Source organism: Colletes gigas, unplaced genomic scaffold (genome assembly GCF_013123115.1).
Source record: "Colletes gigas isolate AHSC1104 unplaced genomic scaffold, ASM1312311v1 Colletes_gigas_Sc00024, whole genome shotgun sequence".
NCBI classification, from domain to species: domain Eukaryota; kingdom Metazoa; phylum Arthropoda; class Insecta; order Hymenoptera; family Colletidae; genus Colletes; species Colletes gigas.
This window is the reverse complement of record NW_025106653.1, coordinates 2,732,327-2,748,361: the sequence shown is the minus strand read 5'-3', so window position 1 is coordinate 2,748,361 and position 16,035 is coordinate 2,732,327. Positions and strand designations below refer to the sequence as shown.

Sequence of the window (16,035 nt, the reverse complement as noted above, 5' to 3'; positions counted from 1 at the left end):
CCGCCGGTGCACGGCGCACTGTTAACAGCGTACTAATTTTATTATTTAGCGTTTCGCATAAAAATCCCGGAATTCTCTCCGTTACTTTTCTCGGCGGCGCAATTCACGATCTTTTCGCGCGACACGTTCGTCCGTTTCGGTATTTTTCGTTTCACTTTTAATTTTTACACACGTGCCAACGTAATGAGTTTATAATGGAAAGCCTTGAAAGTGCTATTTCTACAATCGCGCGAACACGAATCGGAAAAATATTAAATATGGCGAAGAAGGATAGCTTATTTACCTTGCGTATCGGAGAATCTAGACTGACAAACGGTATTTTCCTCTTAAAAGTGTAATTGATGCCAGGAGAACACTGTTGGCGCGCGTTTCGCGTACAACGTGGCGGCCATATTGCATTTAGCTCCACCGGAAATGCAATCACGACGCCAGTCTCAGTTTATTGGTTGTCGGTAATATAAGTTCCTATATAGTTTTATATATTTGTAACTAGTAAAACAGAACCGGTTTTAAACTCCTTTAGGTCGAAGAGATGGCAACACTAGGTTGTCGTCGAAGAATTTGCTTGATATCGAGTAGCTGGAGACAATCTAAGTCAGTCTTGTTCTTATCGTGTGGGTGCACATTTCGCTGTCAGTGACTTGTGACAGTAAGGTACGTCACACTTTTTCATTGTGTACAAACTTGATCTGAAACACAAACAACGTTTTTTATTGATTTACGTTTAAGTTTAGTTTAATCGAGGATAGTTGCAAATTATACAAAAATATATACGAAACTACTAGCTGAGATTCTTGCATATATGCTATGTAGAGTGTGTTCAATTCTAACGCCTAGAGTTTATCTCTTATTATAGTTCACGCGTGATATCTTAGAGCAGTGATAATGTTATCTAAAAATGTCAGTATTAATACCCCCATCTTGAACGAGCGTACAATGACATTAGTTTCCAATGGCACACCTGATTTGCTTATTTAAAATGCAGTAGTCCTTGGACACTAAAAATACGAGACAAATATACTTCTGTCTAGCATACAGATGAATTTCATTACTTATATCACATATGTGTATCTCATTTAATAAAATTATTGTATATTTGAAATAATATGTATATTAAACTTTGTTTTCCTTAAATATTATTACAAATTTCTGACAAGATAAATATATATAAATGGGTTTTTATATTTTTTACCGATGATAATTTACCGTCTGTAGAATTTTATGGTAAATCACCACAGATATTTTTCTACTATATATATTCGTGCATTGTTTTAAATTTTAATAATAAAATTAAACAAAGAGAAACAAATAAAGAAAATTGAAAAAGTAAATTTACAATACACAAAATATTTTACCTATCCCTTTTTGAAACGCAACTTCATTCTTAAACACATATTCAAAAGATAACCGTAATTATCATAATCCACATGTACATTGAAAGACTTGCAATTAATATGTTTTCGAAGTCGTTATCGCTGAGCAATGCAATAAACATATTAATATAAATTATTTTTTTAATTAAAACATTTACTGTCGCTTTATATCTCTTCGCATGCACCAGTGTACTTCGGACGTATTTAATTTAATATTCTTAAAGAGATTCGTTCGATTATGGTCTTGAACGTTTAGCGTTAAAGTACTGAATATTTGTGAATATATCAGCTAATAAATTTTCTCAATGATGTTTAGAAAAATGTTACCACCAACCTACGTCGAAGGTTTTCACGATTTAGAGGCGGTGAAAGCAATGGAGTATAGACCTCTCGGTAAAACTGGCTTATTGGTCAGTAAATTATCTTTCGGTGGTGGACCATTTGGTTGCCACTATGGGTCAGTAATAACAAATAATATTAATAAACAATTAACACTTTAACCGCCCAACAGTATTCTACGCGTGTGTACATACAGGGTGTTCGACCACCCGTGGAAAAAATTTTAATGCCAGATTCTAGAGGCCAAAATAAGACGAAAATCAAGAATACCAATTTGTTGATGAAAACTTCGTTAAAAAGTTATTGACGTTTAAAGTTCCACCGGTACTGAATTTTTTTCTCGAAAATGCGCAGGATTTTGGGGGTATAACTATTCACCAAAAATGATTATAATTGACCCCTGCAATCAAAAATAATTTTTCCAAAACGATTTGAAATTTTTTTCCATCGAAAAATTTTACACCTCAAATTTTTTTCTAGAAAGTGGGAAGGATTTCGAGGGTATGTGTAATGACCAAAAATGATTGCAATTGACCCCCGCAACCAAAAATAATTTTTTCAGAACAATTTCAAATTTTTTAATAACTTTTTAACGAAACCTCAGCCAAGAAATTGATATTCTTGATTTTCGTCTTATTTTGGCCTCTAGAATCTCCCATTAAAATTTTTCCCCGGGAGTGGCCGAACACCCTGTTAAACTCACATGTAAATAAATTGCACAACTTATACCTATTCGACAGTTGTAAAAGAACATTGGAATTTTCATTATATTATTTCTAATCTTGCAGTATTTTATTTTAGAATATGAACGATCATGAAATAAAATATTTAGTAAGGAAACGTAATAAAATTGAATTACTTCTAAATTGACAATTGTAGTATAAATATACTAAACGACTGTTCGAATTTTGTTTATTAAGCATGACTGAATGATTTATATTATTTGATCATAGAACGTACGATGAGGCAGAAGCTATTGAAACGATACGTCAGGCAATAAAACGGGGTATTAATTACATTGATACCGGGCCATGGTACGGTCAAGGTCGTTCTGAGACTGTAATTGGGAAAGTAATAGAACATTTTTCTATAATACGCTAACAATCGCTAGAAGTGTTTTTTTTTCGTAATTCTTTGAACTCGAGTTACTTAAGCTTCCAACTATAATTACATTATTCGTTAATCAACGCTGATATTTTAATTTATTCATTGATTCTAGGCTCTGAAAGGCATTCCGCGTGAAGCATATTACATTGCAACGAAAGTCGGAAGATACGAATTAAATTACGAAAACATGTTTGATTTTTCAAAAGAAAAAACACGAAAAAGTTTCGAAAAGAGTTTAGAACGTTTAGGTTTAGATTATGTCGACGTTATACAAGTCAGTACGATTCGTCTTTTTCTTGCGTTTAATGTCCTAGGTTCATAAATTTTGTTTTTATATTATATCGTAGGTACACGATATCGAATTTGCTCCGAGTTTAGATATAATAATTACGCAAACTTTGCCAGAACTCTCGTGTAAAATTGCAGACCGTAAAGCTAAGTATATTGGTATCACCGGATATCCGGTGTCTATTTTGAAAAAATGTATAGAACAGAGTAATATTAGGATATCGTGTATATTGAGCTATGCAAGGTTTACATTAATCGACAACACTTTGATCGACTATATTCCATTTTTCAAGGTACGATTTTATAATAATAACACTAACAATTGACTAACTGAACGTGTCTGTATATTATAAGAAGATCAGGAGTAATTTTTCTTAATTTTTTAGCATATACTTTAACACAAAAATTACTAATACCAAAGTTGTTGATGATTAGCATTAAAAATTTTACATGTAATAAACTCTTGATAAGAAAACTTTTATTCGTTACATACATATATTGTATACATTTTCTAGGCAGAAAATATTGGTATAATTAATGCTGCAGCACCTTGTATGGGACTTTTAACTAATGATGGTCCACCAGCCTGGCATCCTACTTCTGAACAAACAAAGGCAATATGTGCAGATGCAGCAAAATATTGTAAGGTATGGTTTATGCATATACATGTTTAAATAATAATAGTAATAATATGTAACTTATTTATATAACAGACAATTATTATATAAAAACATTTTAACTGTATTAAACTAAAATATATTTATAGAATCATAATACAGAATTAGCTAAATTAGCATTGTGGCATTCTTTGCAATGTAAAGATATAGCTACATATCTAGTTGGAATTCAAAATCTGAAAGAATTAAATATGAATCTTGATGTTCTTAAACATGGCATTACAGAGAGAGAAAAGATTTTGTTGCAAGAAATTCAAGAAAAGTAAGTATAACATTAAAATTATAATACTTCATTTTGTTCATCTTTATAATGGAAAGAACTAGTCAGTAACATGATTGTGTATAGCAGTTTCAAAAATTAAATTAGATAAATTTGTAAAACTTTATTGATACATAAATATACATTTTCAAAAATGCAGCTCATCAATACAAATATTCCTTTATTACATAGATCTTTTTCAAAAATAAAATGTATTAAAACTTATTTACTAGATTGTATATCTAACACAGTACATAACAGTTCATTGCTGTTATGGTTTTGCAAATAATTTAAAAATGTTTGAACAATTCTAAACAATGTTTTCTTGTATGTGTCACTAGTTCCCAATATCAAAGACTTTTTAAGTGTTTGATCTGACATAGGATTACAACCTATCTACTCATTTATGTGATACATAAGTCCCCAGACTTTTCTATTGCATCTCAGCCTGATATTAAGCTGGTGAGTTGGCAGGTATAAAAATAATAGTTCTTGGTTAACAAAAACATCAGCCCCCATAAAAATAATAGAAAGATGTGTATATAACACCTACAAAGAATATAGTTTCTTTTCTCACAGTATAAATGCATATAACCTCTTTTTATTTCAGATATTTGTGTAAAGTAATGGAAAAACATTGGGAAAATAAAGAAGTTCAAACGTATTGGGAAAATATGAAAAAGTAAGGAAATATATTTTTATAATTTCTTTGTACATACCATACGTACACATTGTAGCAATTCCCAAATATGTTAACTATTGAATTATATAATAAATTTATCAAATAAAACTGCACTTTTAATATCTCAGTAACAATATAAAATATGAATAATACTACTCAGCAATAAGTTATAAATGCAACTTTTGGAAAGTTTTCCTTGGAAGATATAGGATCAGACTTGACATCACAAAGAATGTGTTGAGTATTTAAAGAAATTTCAGATCTAATTTTCACTTGTTAAGCATTATTCTGCTATCAACGGTAGGCACATAATCATCTTCACCAGGCTTAATTTGATATGACAACTCATACATCAATATAGATATAAATGACCCCAAAACAGGTTTATGATACATTTGTTGTAATTCAAAACCTTTTTTGAGACATAATTCTCGTCCACCTTCTGTGTATTCTGAGGCAACAATGTTAGTACAACTATATCCCTGATCAATAGCAAATAGCACAGCAACATTAATAAGGCAAGATGCTATGCCTTTTCTTGTATATTGCTCATGTATATACAGTCTTTTGATCCATGCACCTTTATCTAATCTATGACTTTTACACAAGGCAATAGTACCTACAATCTTCTTAACCTGAGATGAAATATCAATGTTTGAATCACGGAATTGTTGCTCCGTCATTATGGTATAGTGTATATTCTTGGGACTTTCTGTCATTAGATAAGGTTCAAATGCTTCAGCAACCCAAAAACAGGAAAACGCATTGGACATGAAAATCCTGTCATAATAGATGAAGAAGTTTTTATAAGATTTATTAACCATTTTGGTTTTTTTAATGGCTCTACTAGTTTGATACTTATTACATATAAGAAAAATATTTTTTATCTACCCAAAAAATAAAGTGCTTCATAAAGTATATTATCATAAATTAAAAATTAAAATAAAATTAACAATACAAAAAAAAAAACAGAAAATTGGGTATTCAACTTTTAACTTCTTAATTTCATGTAAAGGGCATATAAGTATAAAAAATTTTTACCTTGGTATATTAGAAACTTCTTCACTGACTTCCATAGCTTTCATAGTGAAACCTAGGTAAGTTCCAACATACACACAAATAATAACAATAGGAATAACTAAAAGGCAAACTGTCAAGGGCAATCCAAAAAAGATAAACATAATAGCAGCAAATAATATCATCAATTGGAAAGTTAATTCCTTGAGCGCAATTCCAATAAACGTTGAATTTAAAGATGACATTACGCCGGCTTTTACTATCTCGTTGCAATTAATTTCATCGCCCGGCCTATAACTTCGTATTACTATAATGTGATTCATCTTTTAAAATATTTGTCTACACGATATTACAACTTTTCCAGACAATTAACAAATCAAATGCTCGTTACGTGTAAACTAACATATTTTGCGGTTATATTTAACAATTTAGTTACCATGATGTATTTGATATTTTCGCCATCTGCAGTTAATACAAACATCAAATTAATATTATATAAATATTTATGCTCAGGAAATTAAGTTCGTTCTTTTCTTTATAAATTTTAATGAATTTAGGAATGTCTTTTTTTACGTAACATTGTAACGTGACATAAATGACTTTAATCTTTTTACGTTATAATACTAATTAAAATATTATTTTTAAATATATTATTCAAATTGTTTATTCGTAATGAATGTAAGGTTTGTTTTAGGTGATTGCGAATTATTACAGTCACGTAGAGATCATGAATTTTTCTTTTTCATCATTTTACATTATCGTTTTCTTAATATTTCGAATATTTCATTTTGTATTTTATAATGTATAACTAGAACAACTTAAAATGAATCTTTCAAACAGTAGATAGGAAATTAATTATCTTATTTTTAAGTCAGATTTACCGTAATTAAAATGCAATGGTATTTTATTTAAATTAAATTTTTGGTATGATATACGAAGATAGTATTTAATAGTATTTCTATTGTCTCATGAAAATAGAACTATGATTTTATTGGAATTAATTTGACTACTACTTTACTAGTAGCATTTTTTAACATTTGAAATAGATTTGAAGATAAGTTTGTTTTAAACAAAATATTGATCCTGTAATGAGATAGTCATGGAAATCATGGAACACCAAATGAAGCATACATGCAGGTACGCCTTAATTTTAACTAGAGGTAGAAGAGTTAGCTTCCGCCATTGTAACTTTAATGTGAAACCGCGTCGTGAGTGAGTGGTATATTTGAGTGCAAAAAAAAGTGTCTGATTAACGAAATTGTTACTTTTCTGTTTATATATTTGTTGGAATATATAATAAACCATTATTAATCATGAGTGACAGGCCAAGTAATGGCGACTACAAATATCAAAGGGATGAAAATTCAGATAAGGGAAAAACATTATCCGAAAAAGATCGTGAAGAAAAAGAGCATCAACTTGATAAAGCCGGGGAGTATGTCCGTGAACTATTACAAGTCAAAGTTGAATTGGATTCTCAGAAATGGCCTAATGCAGCTAGTTTAATCGATCAAGGTAAGTGTTACTGTTGTTCACTCCTTTTTTTTTTACCACATCTTCATTGTTTCTGATATTTATGTTAACGTTTTTCATGCTGTTTCTGCGTTTGTTTCCTTTGTTCGTTGTTTATTTTCAGTGATTACTTCAATTTATTATTTTATGTATTCATAATTCGAACGGAATGAGTTTAAGGAATTGATATTTAAGGTTAGAGTAGCGTGTATATGAAAAACATTCAGTTTTTTCACGATTAAATTAGTAATTAGGAATATAAAGATTTTCGAAAGTATTTTAAATTAAATACTCCAAATAAAATATATATGACTTTATGTTAATTATATTATTCAAAGCAATATATCTATACTATATTTTGTATTTTTCCCAATCTTTTCGTAATAGCAATATTAAAATCGTAAATATAAGATCATTATATTGTTAAATTTTTAAAGACAGTATGTTTGTACATATTACATATTTTATATTTACATTTCGTAAAATCAATAGAAAATTTTTGCAATGTATGTATGTGTGTATATGCATAGTTACTATTAGTGGAGAGGATGCTATATTTGAAAATACATTATCTATAGGGAAGGACAATGAATCATTTAACTATAGTCTCATACCTTGTTTTTGTAGAAATAGCATATAATTTTATGTCCACTTCTTTTTATATCTTATATTGTTTGCTCATGTTTATGTATGTATTTATATTATAAATATGCCTTTAATGTATTACTTTGTAATACATAAATCCACATTTGTATATAGATGTTAAATTCTGAATCATATTAATAATTTTTTTTACTTATTAAAGATAATGTTACTTTATAGGTTTGTATGTATGTATTGAGGTATAAATATTATGTATTATTATCTGTAATTAAAAATATATGCAAATATAACATAAACTGCCTTTGTTTATATACTAAATATCATTTGTAAAGTAACTTCTTATAAATATTTTCCTTGAAGGAAAATAAAACGAATCATAAAAATCTTTCAACATTCAATAATGAAATTGGAATGTTTTGAATGACTTTACATGACAAACAAGCAATAGTTTCTGTTTTTGCTTGGGTTAGCATTTTATTAGCGTGCCATAGAATCAAAAATAATTACTTTGTTTAATAGAAATTCAAAAAACTCAGGCTATGGGAAAACCAATAAGGGATCCAAAATATGTGGATATTTATCGTGAAAAACCAACTCGTGTTTCAGTTAAAGTGTTGGTACCTGTGAGAGAACATCCTAAGGTAATTATATATACCTTTAAATCATTACTCTCTAAATTACATCATGAAATTCTTTATAGTTTAATTTTGTTGGAAAATTATTGGGTCCAAAAGGTAATTCTATGAAACGTTTGCAAGAAGAAACTATGTGCAAGATGGCAGTGTTGGGAAGAGGATCGATGAAAGATCGTCAAAAGGTTATTTTAAATTTAATTTGTTTTCGTATAGATTTTATGATTATTGTTTCCACTTATATTATAAGACTACCTGCATGATAATAATCAGGAGTGTGTATGTTTGTAATATTAAGTGAGTACTGTGTGTACGTAATCTAATAAGAGGTTGAAGAGGTTTCGTTTCTTTTCTCTTGACCCTTGATAACGTGTAACTCACCTGAACTTAGGAAGCAGAATGCCGTATGTCTCTGGATCCAAAGTATGCACACCTTTCGGACGATCTACACGTTGAAATAACAGCTCTTGCGCCGCCAGCAGAGGCGTATGCTCGTATTGCGTTCGCGTTAGCTGAAGTCCGAAAGTATCTGATCCCTGACAATAACGACAATATACGTCAAGAGCAAATGCGAGAAATGGAAATGAGTATGGTAGACGATCCGGTGAACACCGACGACAGAAGACCCTCTGTAAGAGGTGTTCCTGCTGGTGGTGGAATATTAAGGCCAACCGCCAGGCCCACGCTACCACGATCCTCGAGAGGTTAGTAATCGTTGGAATAATCATTACACTGATTCTTCTTCCCTTAACAGATCGAAACGCGGCGAATGAACGAACAAATAAATTTAGCGGCATATCGTCATGCCGATTCCTAAATTTTCTTATTTTAGCGGCGATACTACCGCCACCTTCGAGTCGAGGACCAATCTCTCGTCCCGTGTCAGCGAAAAGTAAAGTATTTTCTATTTTGGATCGTGCAAGAGTCGCTATGGATCAAAGTTATGGGTAAGTTGTTATAAATATCGGCAAATATTATTGTTATAATAATAGGAACGAGCAAATACTGTGCAAAATTTACTAACGTCGCTTTATTAAGGTACGAGACTGCTACCCCGCCACCGAGTAATCGTGTTGGTTCACATCACGATTACGACTATCATGGGTCGACGAGCAGCAGTAGCCGATACGGAGACCGACATTATACTTCAGGGTCAGGGGGGTAAGTATAATTGACATTTTTATGAAAACGAGTCTATTAAACTATCAAATAATTGGTATGGTTAGGAATAATTGAACTCCTCGTTGATATTCGGAGCAAGACTGAATAAAAATTGAAATGTTTATTTTAACATATCTACATTTGATGTAGATATACAATTTGTATGTACTACCCACAACCAATCCGATTTGCATCGCGTTTGGACTCATTTTAATCGGAAAACTCTGATTAGTCCACTGGTGTTTTTTTTTCATAAATGTATAATTTTTTTACCACGGCATTGCTATGTTTATCTCGCTTCCTCTCGTATCTATTGTCTTACTTTGTCAGACAGTATGCAAGTTGATTCCCAGAAGAAATACGCTTCCCTGCGCGCGAGAATTTAATTGCTGGCTCCCGAATTTTTTAAATCACCGCGGCCATTACTGTAAAGCAATGCGTGAAATGAATTTCTGTTAACATTGTTCCCAAGGTTGATCCCTGAGAATATTTAATTCGTTTTTATACTATGCGTCGTAAACATAAATTGTATAGTAAAATGTGGTTTATTCAAAGTATGTAATAATCAAAAGAAACATTCCCAATAAATAAAATTTTTGATAACGGATCGATGAAAACTAAAATAAGGCGTATGTGATAAGAGAATAACATGAAATTAAGTGTAGTAGAGTGTGTATGAGGTGTATGAAGTGTAGTGTATGAGATATGTGTAGAAGGTGCATATGAATTTCGAATAATGTAGGTATTTTTACGTGTACGATACTTTTATACATTATGTAGAAATTAATGTATCCTTCCTTGAGGTATACAACTTACGAGTACGAAGACGACGCTGTTCCTCACTCCTCACACGAGTACTATGAAACGTCTGAATATCCAGGTAACACTTCTCATTTATTATCGTTGCATTATTATTTTGTTTGTCTAACAAACTTAACACGTTTATACGTTGTGGAATATTTATGATATGCACAAAATTAATCCTTAAACGCCGCGTGGGAGAAAGACACGTTCACTCCCTAGCTCCCTACAGTAGTTTACTCACAAATTTGCACAATATACAGTACTGCCCACTTAAGTGACCACGCTCGAGACCGGCCGTGGTCATTTATGTGGGCATGGTTACTTCTCAGAATTCAACGGAGATAAGGAAAGAGGATTAGTGCGAGTGAGATACAATACCTGGCACCGGAAACCATGTACAGGATGTTGGGCCACCCCTGGGAAAAATTTTAATGGGAGATTCTAGAGGCCAAAATAAGACGAAAATTAGGAATATCAATTTCTTGATTGAGGCTTCGTTGAAAAGTTATTAACAAATTTCAACTCATTCACAGAAAAATTATTTTCGATTGCGGGTGTCAATTACAATCATTTTTGGTGAATAGGTATACCCCCGAAATCCTACACACTTTCGAGAAAAAAATTCATTACCGAAAATACAATGTCTGACCATGAATGAAGATTCCCCTGAAATTCGGCAAAATTAAAAAATTCGGAATCGTTCTAAAAAAAATATTTCCAGTTGCAGGGGTCAATTACAGTCATTTTTGGTCAACAGACATACCCTCGAAAATGTAACCATTTTCGAGAAAAAAATTCCTTACTGAAAATATAATTTGAGCCCAGAAATGTCACTCCAAAATTTTGTGCGTATCTTTAAAACGTCATAACTTCTGAACGAATTGAAGGTTTTGAATGTTTCAAACGGCAAATAACGCGTATTTTAGCGAAGAATATGTAGAAATTATAATAATAATGAAAAAGTTGTTTTTTGAGCCCATGAAGTGAGTAAAAACCATATAAAAATGATCCAATTTTCAGACCCATAATTCCTGCAATAGTAAATATATTTAAATGAAAATTTTTGTCTGAAGTAGAGTTCATAGACATCTAGAAAAAAGTATTAGACAACTTTTCTGTAGGACGTAAAATTTTTAAGAAAAATCGACGGTGGTTAGGTGCCCACATTTTTCGGTAAAAAAAAATTTCAAATCGTTCTGGAAAAATTATTTTCAGTTGAGGGGGTTAATTACAATCATTTTTGGTGAATAAACATACCCCCAAAATCCTACGCACTTTCGAGAAAAAAAATTCTTTACCGAAAATATACTGTGTGGCCGTAAATGTTTCTATAACTCTTTAACGAAACCTCAATCAACAAATTAGTATCCTTGATTTTCGTCTTATTTTGGCCTCTAGAATCTACCATTAAAATTTTTCCCAGAGGTGGCCGAACACCCCTTCGATGTTCGAAGTCGCTTGGCTTTTAAGAATTGGTGGGGATAATTGTGGACACTTAAGTGGGGATAAAAAGCGGTCACTTAAGTGGGCACTACTCTATATGAGTTGTATTATACAATAAATAATATATAACTACACACTAACTCCAGTACATAATAAAACAGAAAAATATTATTTAAACAATAGTCTGTTCTTCATAGCTGTTAGAACGTACGTCGTTTAAGGGTTAACATAATTCCTATGGTACTTACAGTTTTTATTGATTTAAATACCCTAATACATTAATTATACATAGATTTATTGAATTCTGGTTCTTAAAAATAATTAAACGGTTTGAAGTGAACTGAAACGTATGAAGAATCTGATAATATAAAAAATTGGTGGAGCATGAAATACTTAATAAAATTAGTGTGATAACGTTAATATTTAAAGTTTTAAATGGAACATTTAAATGCATCAGAATGTACCTAATTATTTTAAAATCATTAATAACGTGGCTCGTAGCTGCAATAATTAGATCTTGAACAATACGAAGTGTGTACAATTTTACACTCACGGTTAAATCTTTCCAAATTAAATCGATTGTCGGCCGGATTGTGTTCGATAAACTTGCATAAACGCTTGGGCGATTTTTATATCACGAATAAAATAATAGATATTTAATCAAGAATGACGATATTAATGGAAAACAAATTTTATATTAACTTTTTAAAATCATTAGGATATTCTTTTAGGAGTGTACAGATACTCGAGACATTACTTGGTTCGAGAATTTATCGGTTTGAATAGAAGTGGATTTAAACATTTTTTCATCACATAGTATTGTTCTAGTATCTCTTAGACTACTCAACATTCAAATTAAGTTTAAATTTGTAATATGCAAGTGCACCTTAAATAATAGTTTTCTTCAATCCAAGGGGACAACATCCATGATTTAAACATCTCTTTAAATAGAAAAATATAATTTCCTTTTGATAAAGGTAGCCGAAATTTTCAAATACTCTGTACACTCCTACTTCCTTCCATGTGTTGAATCGAACATTTAAAGAAACTTATCTATAATATTGAACGCTAAACAGACACGAATGGCTTTATGTAACAACCTGAACTCTCGACTGAGCAATTCTTCAGCCCATTTCTAAGAATTTTCTTAAACGTTAAAAAAAAAAAACATAACACTCGCTTCGCAATAGAAGGTTAGGATATATCCGATTAATATTTCGTCGTGATGTGTTTGAATGAATTGAAGTAATGCAAATGACTCACTCCATGAAATTCGCAGAGGAATCATCGAGCCGCGCATGGAAATCTTACAAGACGACAACGACATCGGGCTCAAGCTCGCGCTACCGCAACGCTCCGTATTCACGACCTTCCAAGTAAAAGTCCACAAAAAATCATCCTATAATTTTCGTAACGATTTTAAATTCTCCGCAACGTCTGCGAGAAAAAGATTTTGTTTCTGATTTTATTATTTCATAGCCCTAAACCGTTGACTCTTCCTCACGCACGACGACCTATGGTGCCTACGATGCCAAAACTTATAAACGACCGAGAACGTTTTTAAACTAAAAGCGACACGGAAGAGACTAAGCACGGTAAACGACAAGCAGGCAATATTACAATTTTTCATCGTATTGCGACGGTAACGAGCAGTAACACGAGACTCGTTAAAAATTTAAACGTCTCGATTGATCTTCAACGGTCTCGATAATAATAGATTGAATCTCGATGGAAAAATCGGTATTATGTCCCTTGTATATTTTATTCGTTTCCGTTCGAAAATTTTGTATAATAAGGCCGACACGGTTTTTAGATGAATTTTTCGTTGCCGCTGAATAAGCTGGAACACGTAATACAATGAAAACTGTAATCGAAGCGTCTTGCGACTTTGAAATGATTTTGTGTCTCGAACAATCGTGTAAATATCCATCTCCTAGAAAGTCTGAATTAATTTCTGCCGTATCGTTGATTCCGTACTTCTGACTTCCTGTAAAAAAAGAAAAATAATACAGACCCACTCCTTGAAACCTGTTTGGCAAATGTCACGTCAGAGTGGAGGGCTAGAGGACCAAGAGGATCTGTAGAATGAAACAAGTAAAATTGTTAAATAAGCGTGCATCATAACGCAATTTAAGACAAAAACGTCGAAGCTGTGTCAAACTTTTCTGTAGATTGAAATTCATATCCCCCTTTTACTATTCCATTTTGTACGTGTACAAAATACTGTACCCCCTTTAATTGGCTGTACACTATAAAAGTGTGCCCTAATGAATTTATAAATAAATTGAAGAACTTATCATTCATACAGCTTTAACGTTGTTTTGAGGACATGCATAGCTCGGACAGTCGTGTGTGTTATAATGACTTAGAAATATATGTCTAAAATGGAACAAAGTAAATATTTAAAATGATATTCAGTGGCAAAGTGAACATATAAATTAATATTAAAATAAGTTGCCTATGATTATGAAACTTATACCGTAATTCATACGATAATAATTTGTATAGTATTTACGTGCAAAAATAATTAAAACAATTTAGTGAAAACTAAAGAAGAAAAAAAAAAAATATAAATACATGTTAATGAACACACATATAATTACATGTGCAAAATACATGAAGCAACGATTTCTGTAGAGTGTTGTAAAAATTATAGTAGTTACAACATTATAAAAACCTGTAATCTTATAATCATTCAGTATAAGTATACAAAAATCATAAAATAACATGTGCGTAAATATTTTCTCGTTTCTGGAGTAATTATGTGTTTTCTCGTATATACATATATGTAATACTCGTAAACTGAAATAAATGAGAAGTATAATAACGCTATTGTAAGCTTTGTTCGAAACAAATTAAATTAAAACCCTGCTTAATCGACGCCATTATAATCTGGAAAAAATATAAATTCTATCTAGACCTAATAAGTAACATTAATATTTTCAGTAATCTAAACACATCCGTTTATCGATATATTAATAATATCAGCCTAATTACAATGAAACTTACGCATTTGGTGTTTTTAAGTTTTACAAATTCACAAAATGTTAATTAATATTAAGATAAGCTGTCAGAAAAAAATATAATAAATTTCATTCAATTTACATCATACCTATGCACCAATCTTAATTACATTAATTACAATGCAGCGAAGATAAAACCTAAAAAAAAATATATTCGTTATATTTGTTAAACAACGGACTCATACGTATTTAATTTACATTAAAGTGGACATTACGCATCATTCGAATTTTTATCAGCAGTACATTCATTTGTACCAATAGTAAGAGTTCATTTTCATATGCATTTCATTTCATTCTTATTCAAGTTTTATTCCAAACTTTCATAACATTTACCTCTAACATATTTTTTCATGTATCCCTCTTAGGTGTATAGAAGCGTAAGGAAAATCGCGTGGGAACGCGTTTTCGTGGATTGAAATATTTTAATCTCCTTCTGTTTCTCTGATCAGTGGAGCTCGAAGTGCCTTGAGATCGCGTGAGTACTTTTTGATTTCTATAAAATAATTTTTATACTCACATTTAAAAAAGTGCGATCAGAAACGTACACTTGGTCTTAATATTATGTCTACCGTTTAATTACAGTTTCTTTCAGTATTAATACTTACAGTTTCAACAATTACAATATTTTCATGGTATACTTTCTCATAAATGTGTTCTCGACTCATTATTCCATAGAAATACTGGTAATAATTCTAATCCAGTGTAATAATTTTTCAAATTAATTAACCAATTAATTGTCAAAATTGTGTTTGCAATCAGGAATATTCTTAGTTTTTATATTGGTTCATACTTACAGTTTATGACATATCAGAATGTCTCGCTTTGTAAATGGCTTCCACCGTCAAATAATCTTACGAGCTTTAATTTATTAAAGTTTCGATTTAGAAATTTTTTTTCTAATCACAAATGCAAAATTTGTACGCGCTAGAAAGTACTTACTCAAATTGTTCTGAATTCGATTAGAGAAATTGAAAGCTTTTTGCATGCGTGAATAACTGAAACTGCTTTCTTTGTTAGTTATGTGCAAAAAATCTATGAGATAGTAAGACTTTCTTTCAGGCAATGGAGTGTGCCGATTGCACACGTTACGATTACATCAATCGACGAAGAAGTAA

The 16,035-nt window shown here is 31.2% G+C and overlaps 3 protein-coding genes across 7 annotated transcripts; 2 read left to right on the top strand and 1 right to left on the bottom strand.

Moving 5' to 3' along the window:
• The first annotated feature begins 559 nt into the window (after nt 1-559).
• LOC122401401 (L-galactose dehydrogenase-like) lies at nt 560-4,788 on the top strand. 5 transcript variants are annotated; one of them, XR_006259438.1, is made up of 9 exons: nt 610-648; nt 1,688-1,830; nt 2,666-2,783; nt 2,932-3,093; nt 3,167-3,400; nt 3,623-3,754; nt 3,874-4,046; nt 4,385-4,505; nt 4,654-4,729. XR_006259438.1 is itself a non-coding variant. In XM_043403495.1 (8 exons), the coding sequence occupies exons 2-8, from the start codon at nt 1,694-1,696 to the stop codon at nt 4,727-4,729; spliced, it is 1,032 nt and encodes a 343-aa protein (XP_043259430.1). In that variant the 5' UTR covers nt 560-654; nt 1,690-1,693; the 3' UTR covers nt 4,730-4,788. The 5 variants fall into 5 exon arrangements, 4 of the variants coding, with proteins under 4 accessions (XP_043259430.1, XP_043259431.1, XP_043259432.1 ...); XM_043403495.1 differs by lacking the exon at nt 4,385-4,505 and having other exon boundaries at nt 560-654; nt 1,690-1,830; nt 4,654-4,788; XM_043403496.1 differs by lacking the exon at nt 4,385-4,505 and having other exon boundaries at nt 4,654-4,788.
• A 206-nt stretch (nt 4,789-4,994) lies between these two features.
• Nucleotides 4,995-6,150, bottom strand: LOC122401402 (N-acetyltransferase family 8 member 3-like). Its single transcript, XM_043403498.1, has 2 exons — nt 5,767-6,150; nt 4,995-5,505 (listed from the first exon to the last, which is right to left on the bottom strand). The coding sequence occupies exons 1-2, from the start codon at nt 6,063-6,065 to the stop codon at nt 4,995-4,997; spliced, it is 810 nt and encodes a 269-aa protein (XP_043259433.1). The 5' UTR covers nt 6,066-6,150.
• A 770-nt stretch (nt 6,151-6,920) lies between these two features.
• Nucleotides 6,921-14,484, top strand: LOC122401400 (KH domain-containing, RNA-binding, signal transduction-associated protein 3-like). The gene is made up of 9 exons (XM_043403493.1): nt 6,921-7,257; nt 8,377-8,498; nt 8,558-8,674; nt 8,881-9,193; nt 9,322-9,436; nt 9,528-9,650; nt 10,454-10,530; nt 13,177-13,273; nt 13,377-14,484. Exons 1-9 carry the CDS (start codon nt 7,056-7,058, stop codon nt 13,459-13,461), a joined length of 1,251 nt encoding a protein of 416 aa, XP_043259428.1. The 5' UTR covers nt 6,921-7,055; the 3' UTR covers nt 13,462-14,484.
• The last annotated feature ends 1,551 nt before the right edge of the window (nt 14,485-16,035 follow it).

Bases quoted from the DNA above. Each gene is read 5' to 3' on its own strand.
- LOC122401401 (XM_043403494.1), top strand. From the start codon at position 1,679: ATGATGTTTAGAAAAATGTTACCACCAACCTACGTCGAAGGTTTTCAC. The intron at 3,401-3,622 runs GTACGATTTTAT...TACATTTTCTAG, and splicing joins ACTATATTCCATTTTTCAAG to GCAGAAAATATTGGTATAAT. The intron at 4,047-4,653 runs GTAAGTATAACA...TTTTTATTTCAG, and splicing joins TTGCAAGAAATTCAAGAAAA to ATATTTGTGTAAAGTAATGG.
- LOC122401402 (XM_043403498.1), bottom strand. From the start codon at position 6,065: ATGAATCACATTATAGTAATACGAAGTTATAGGCCGGGCGATGAAATT. The intron at 5,506-5,766 runs GTAAAAATTTTT...CTATTATGACAG, and splicing joins GAAGTTTCTAATATACCAAG to GATTTTCATGTCCAATGCGT.
- LOC122401400 (XM_043403493.1), top strand. From the start codon at position 7,056: ATGAGTGACAGGCCAAGTAATGGCGACTACAAATATCAAAGGGATGAA. The intron at 7,258-8,376 runs GTAAGTGTTACT...TTTGTTTAATAG, and splicing joins AGCTAGTTTAATCGATCAAG to AAATTCAAAAAACTCAGGCT. The intron at 13,274-13,376 runs GTAAAAGTCCAC...ATTATTTCATAG, and splicing joins CCGTATTCACGACCTTCCAA to CCCTAAACCGTTGACTCTTC.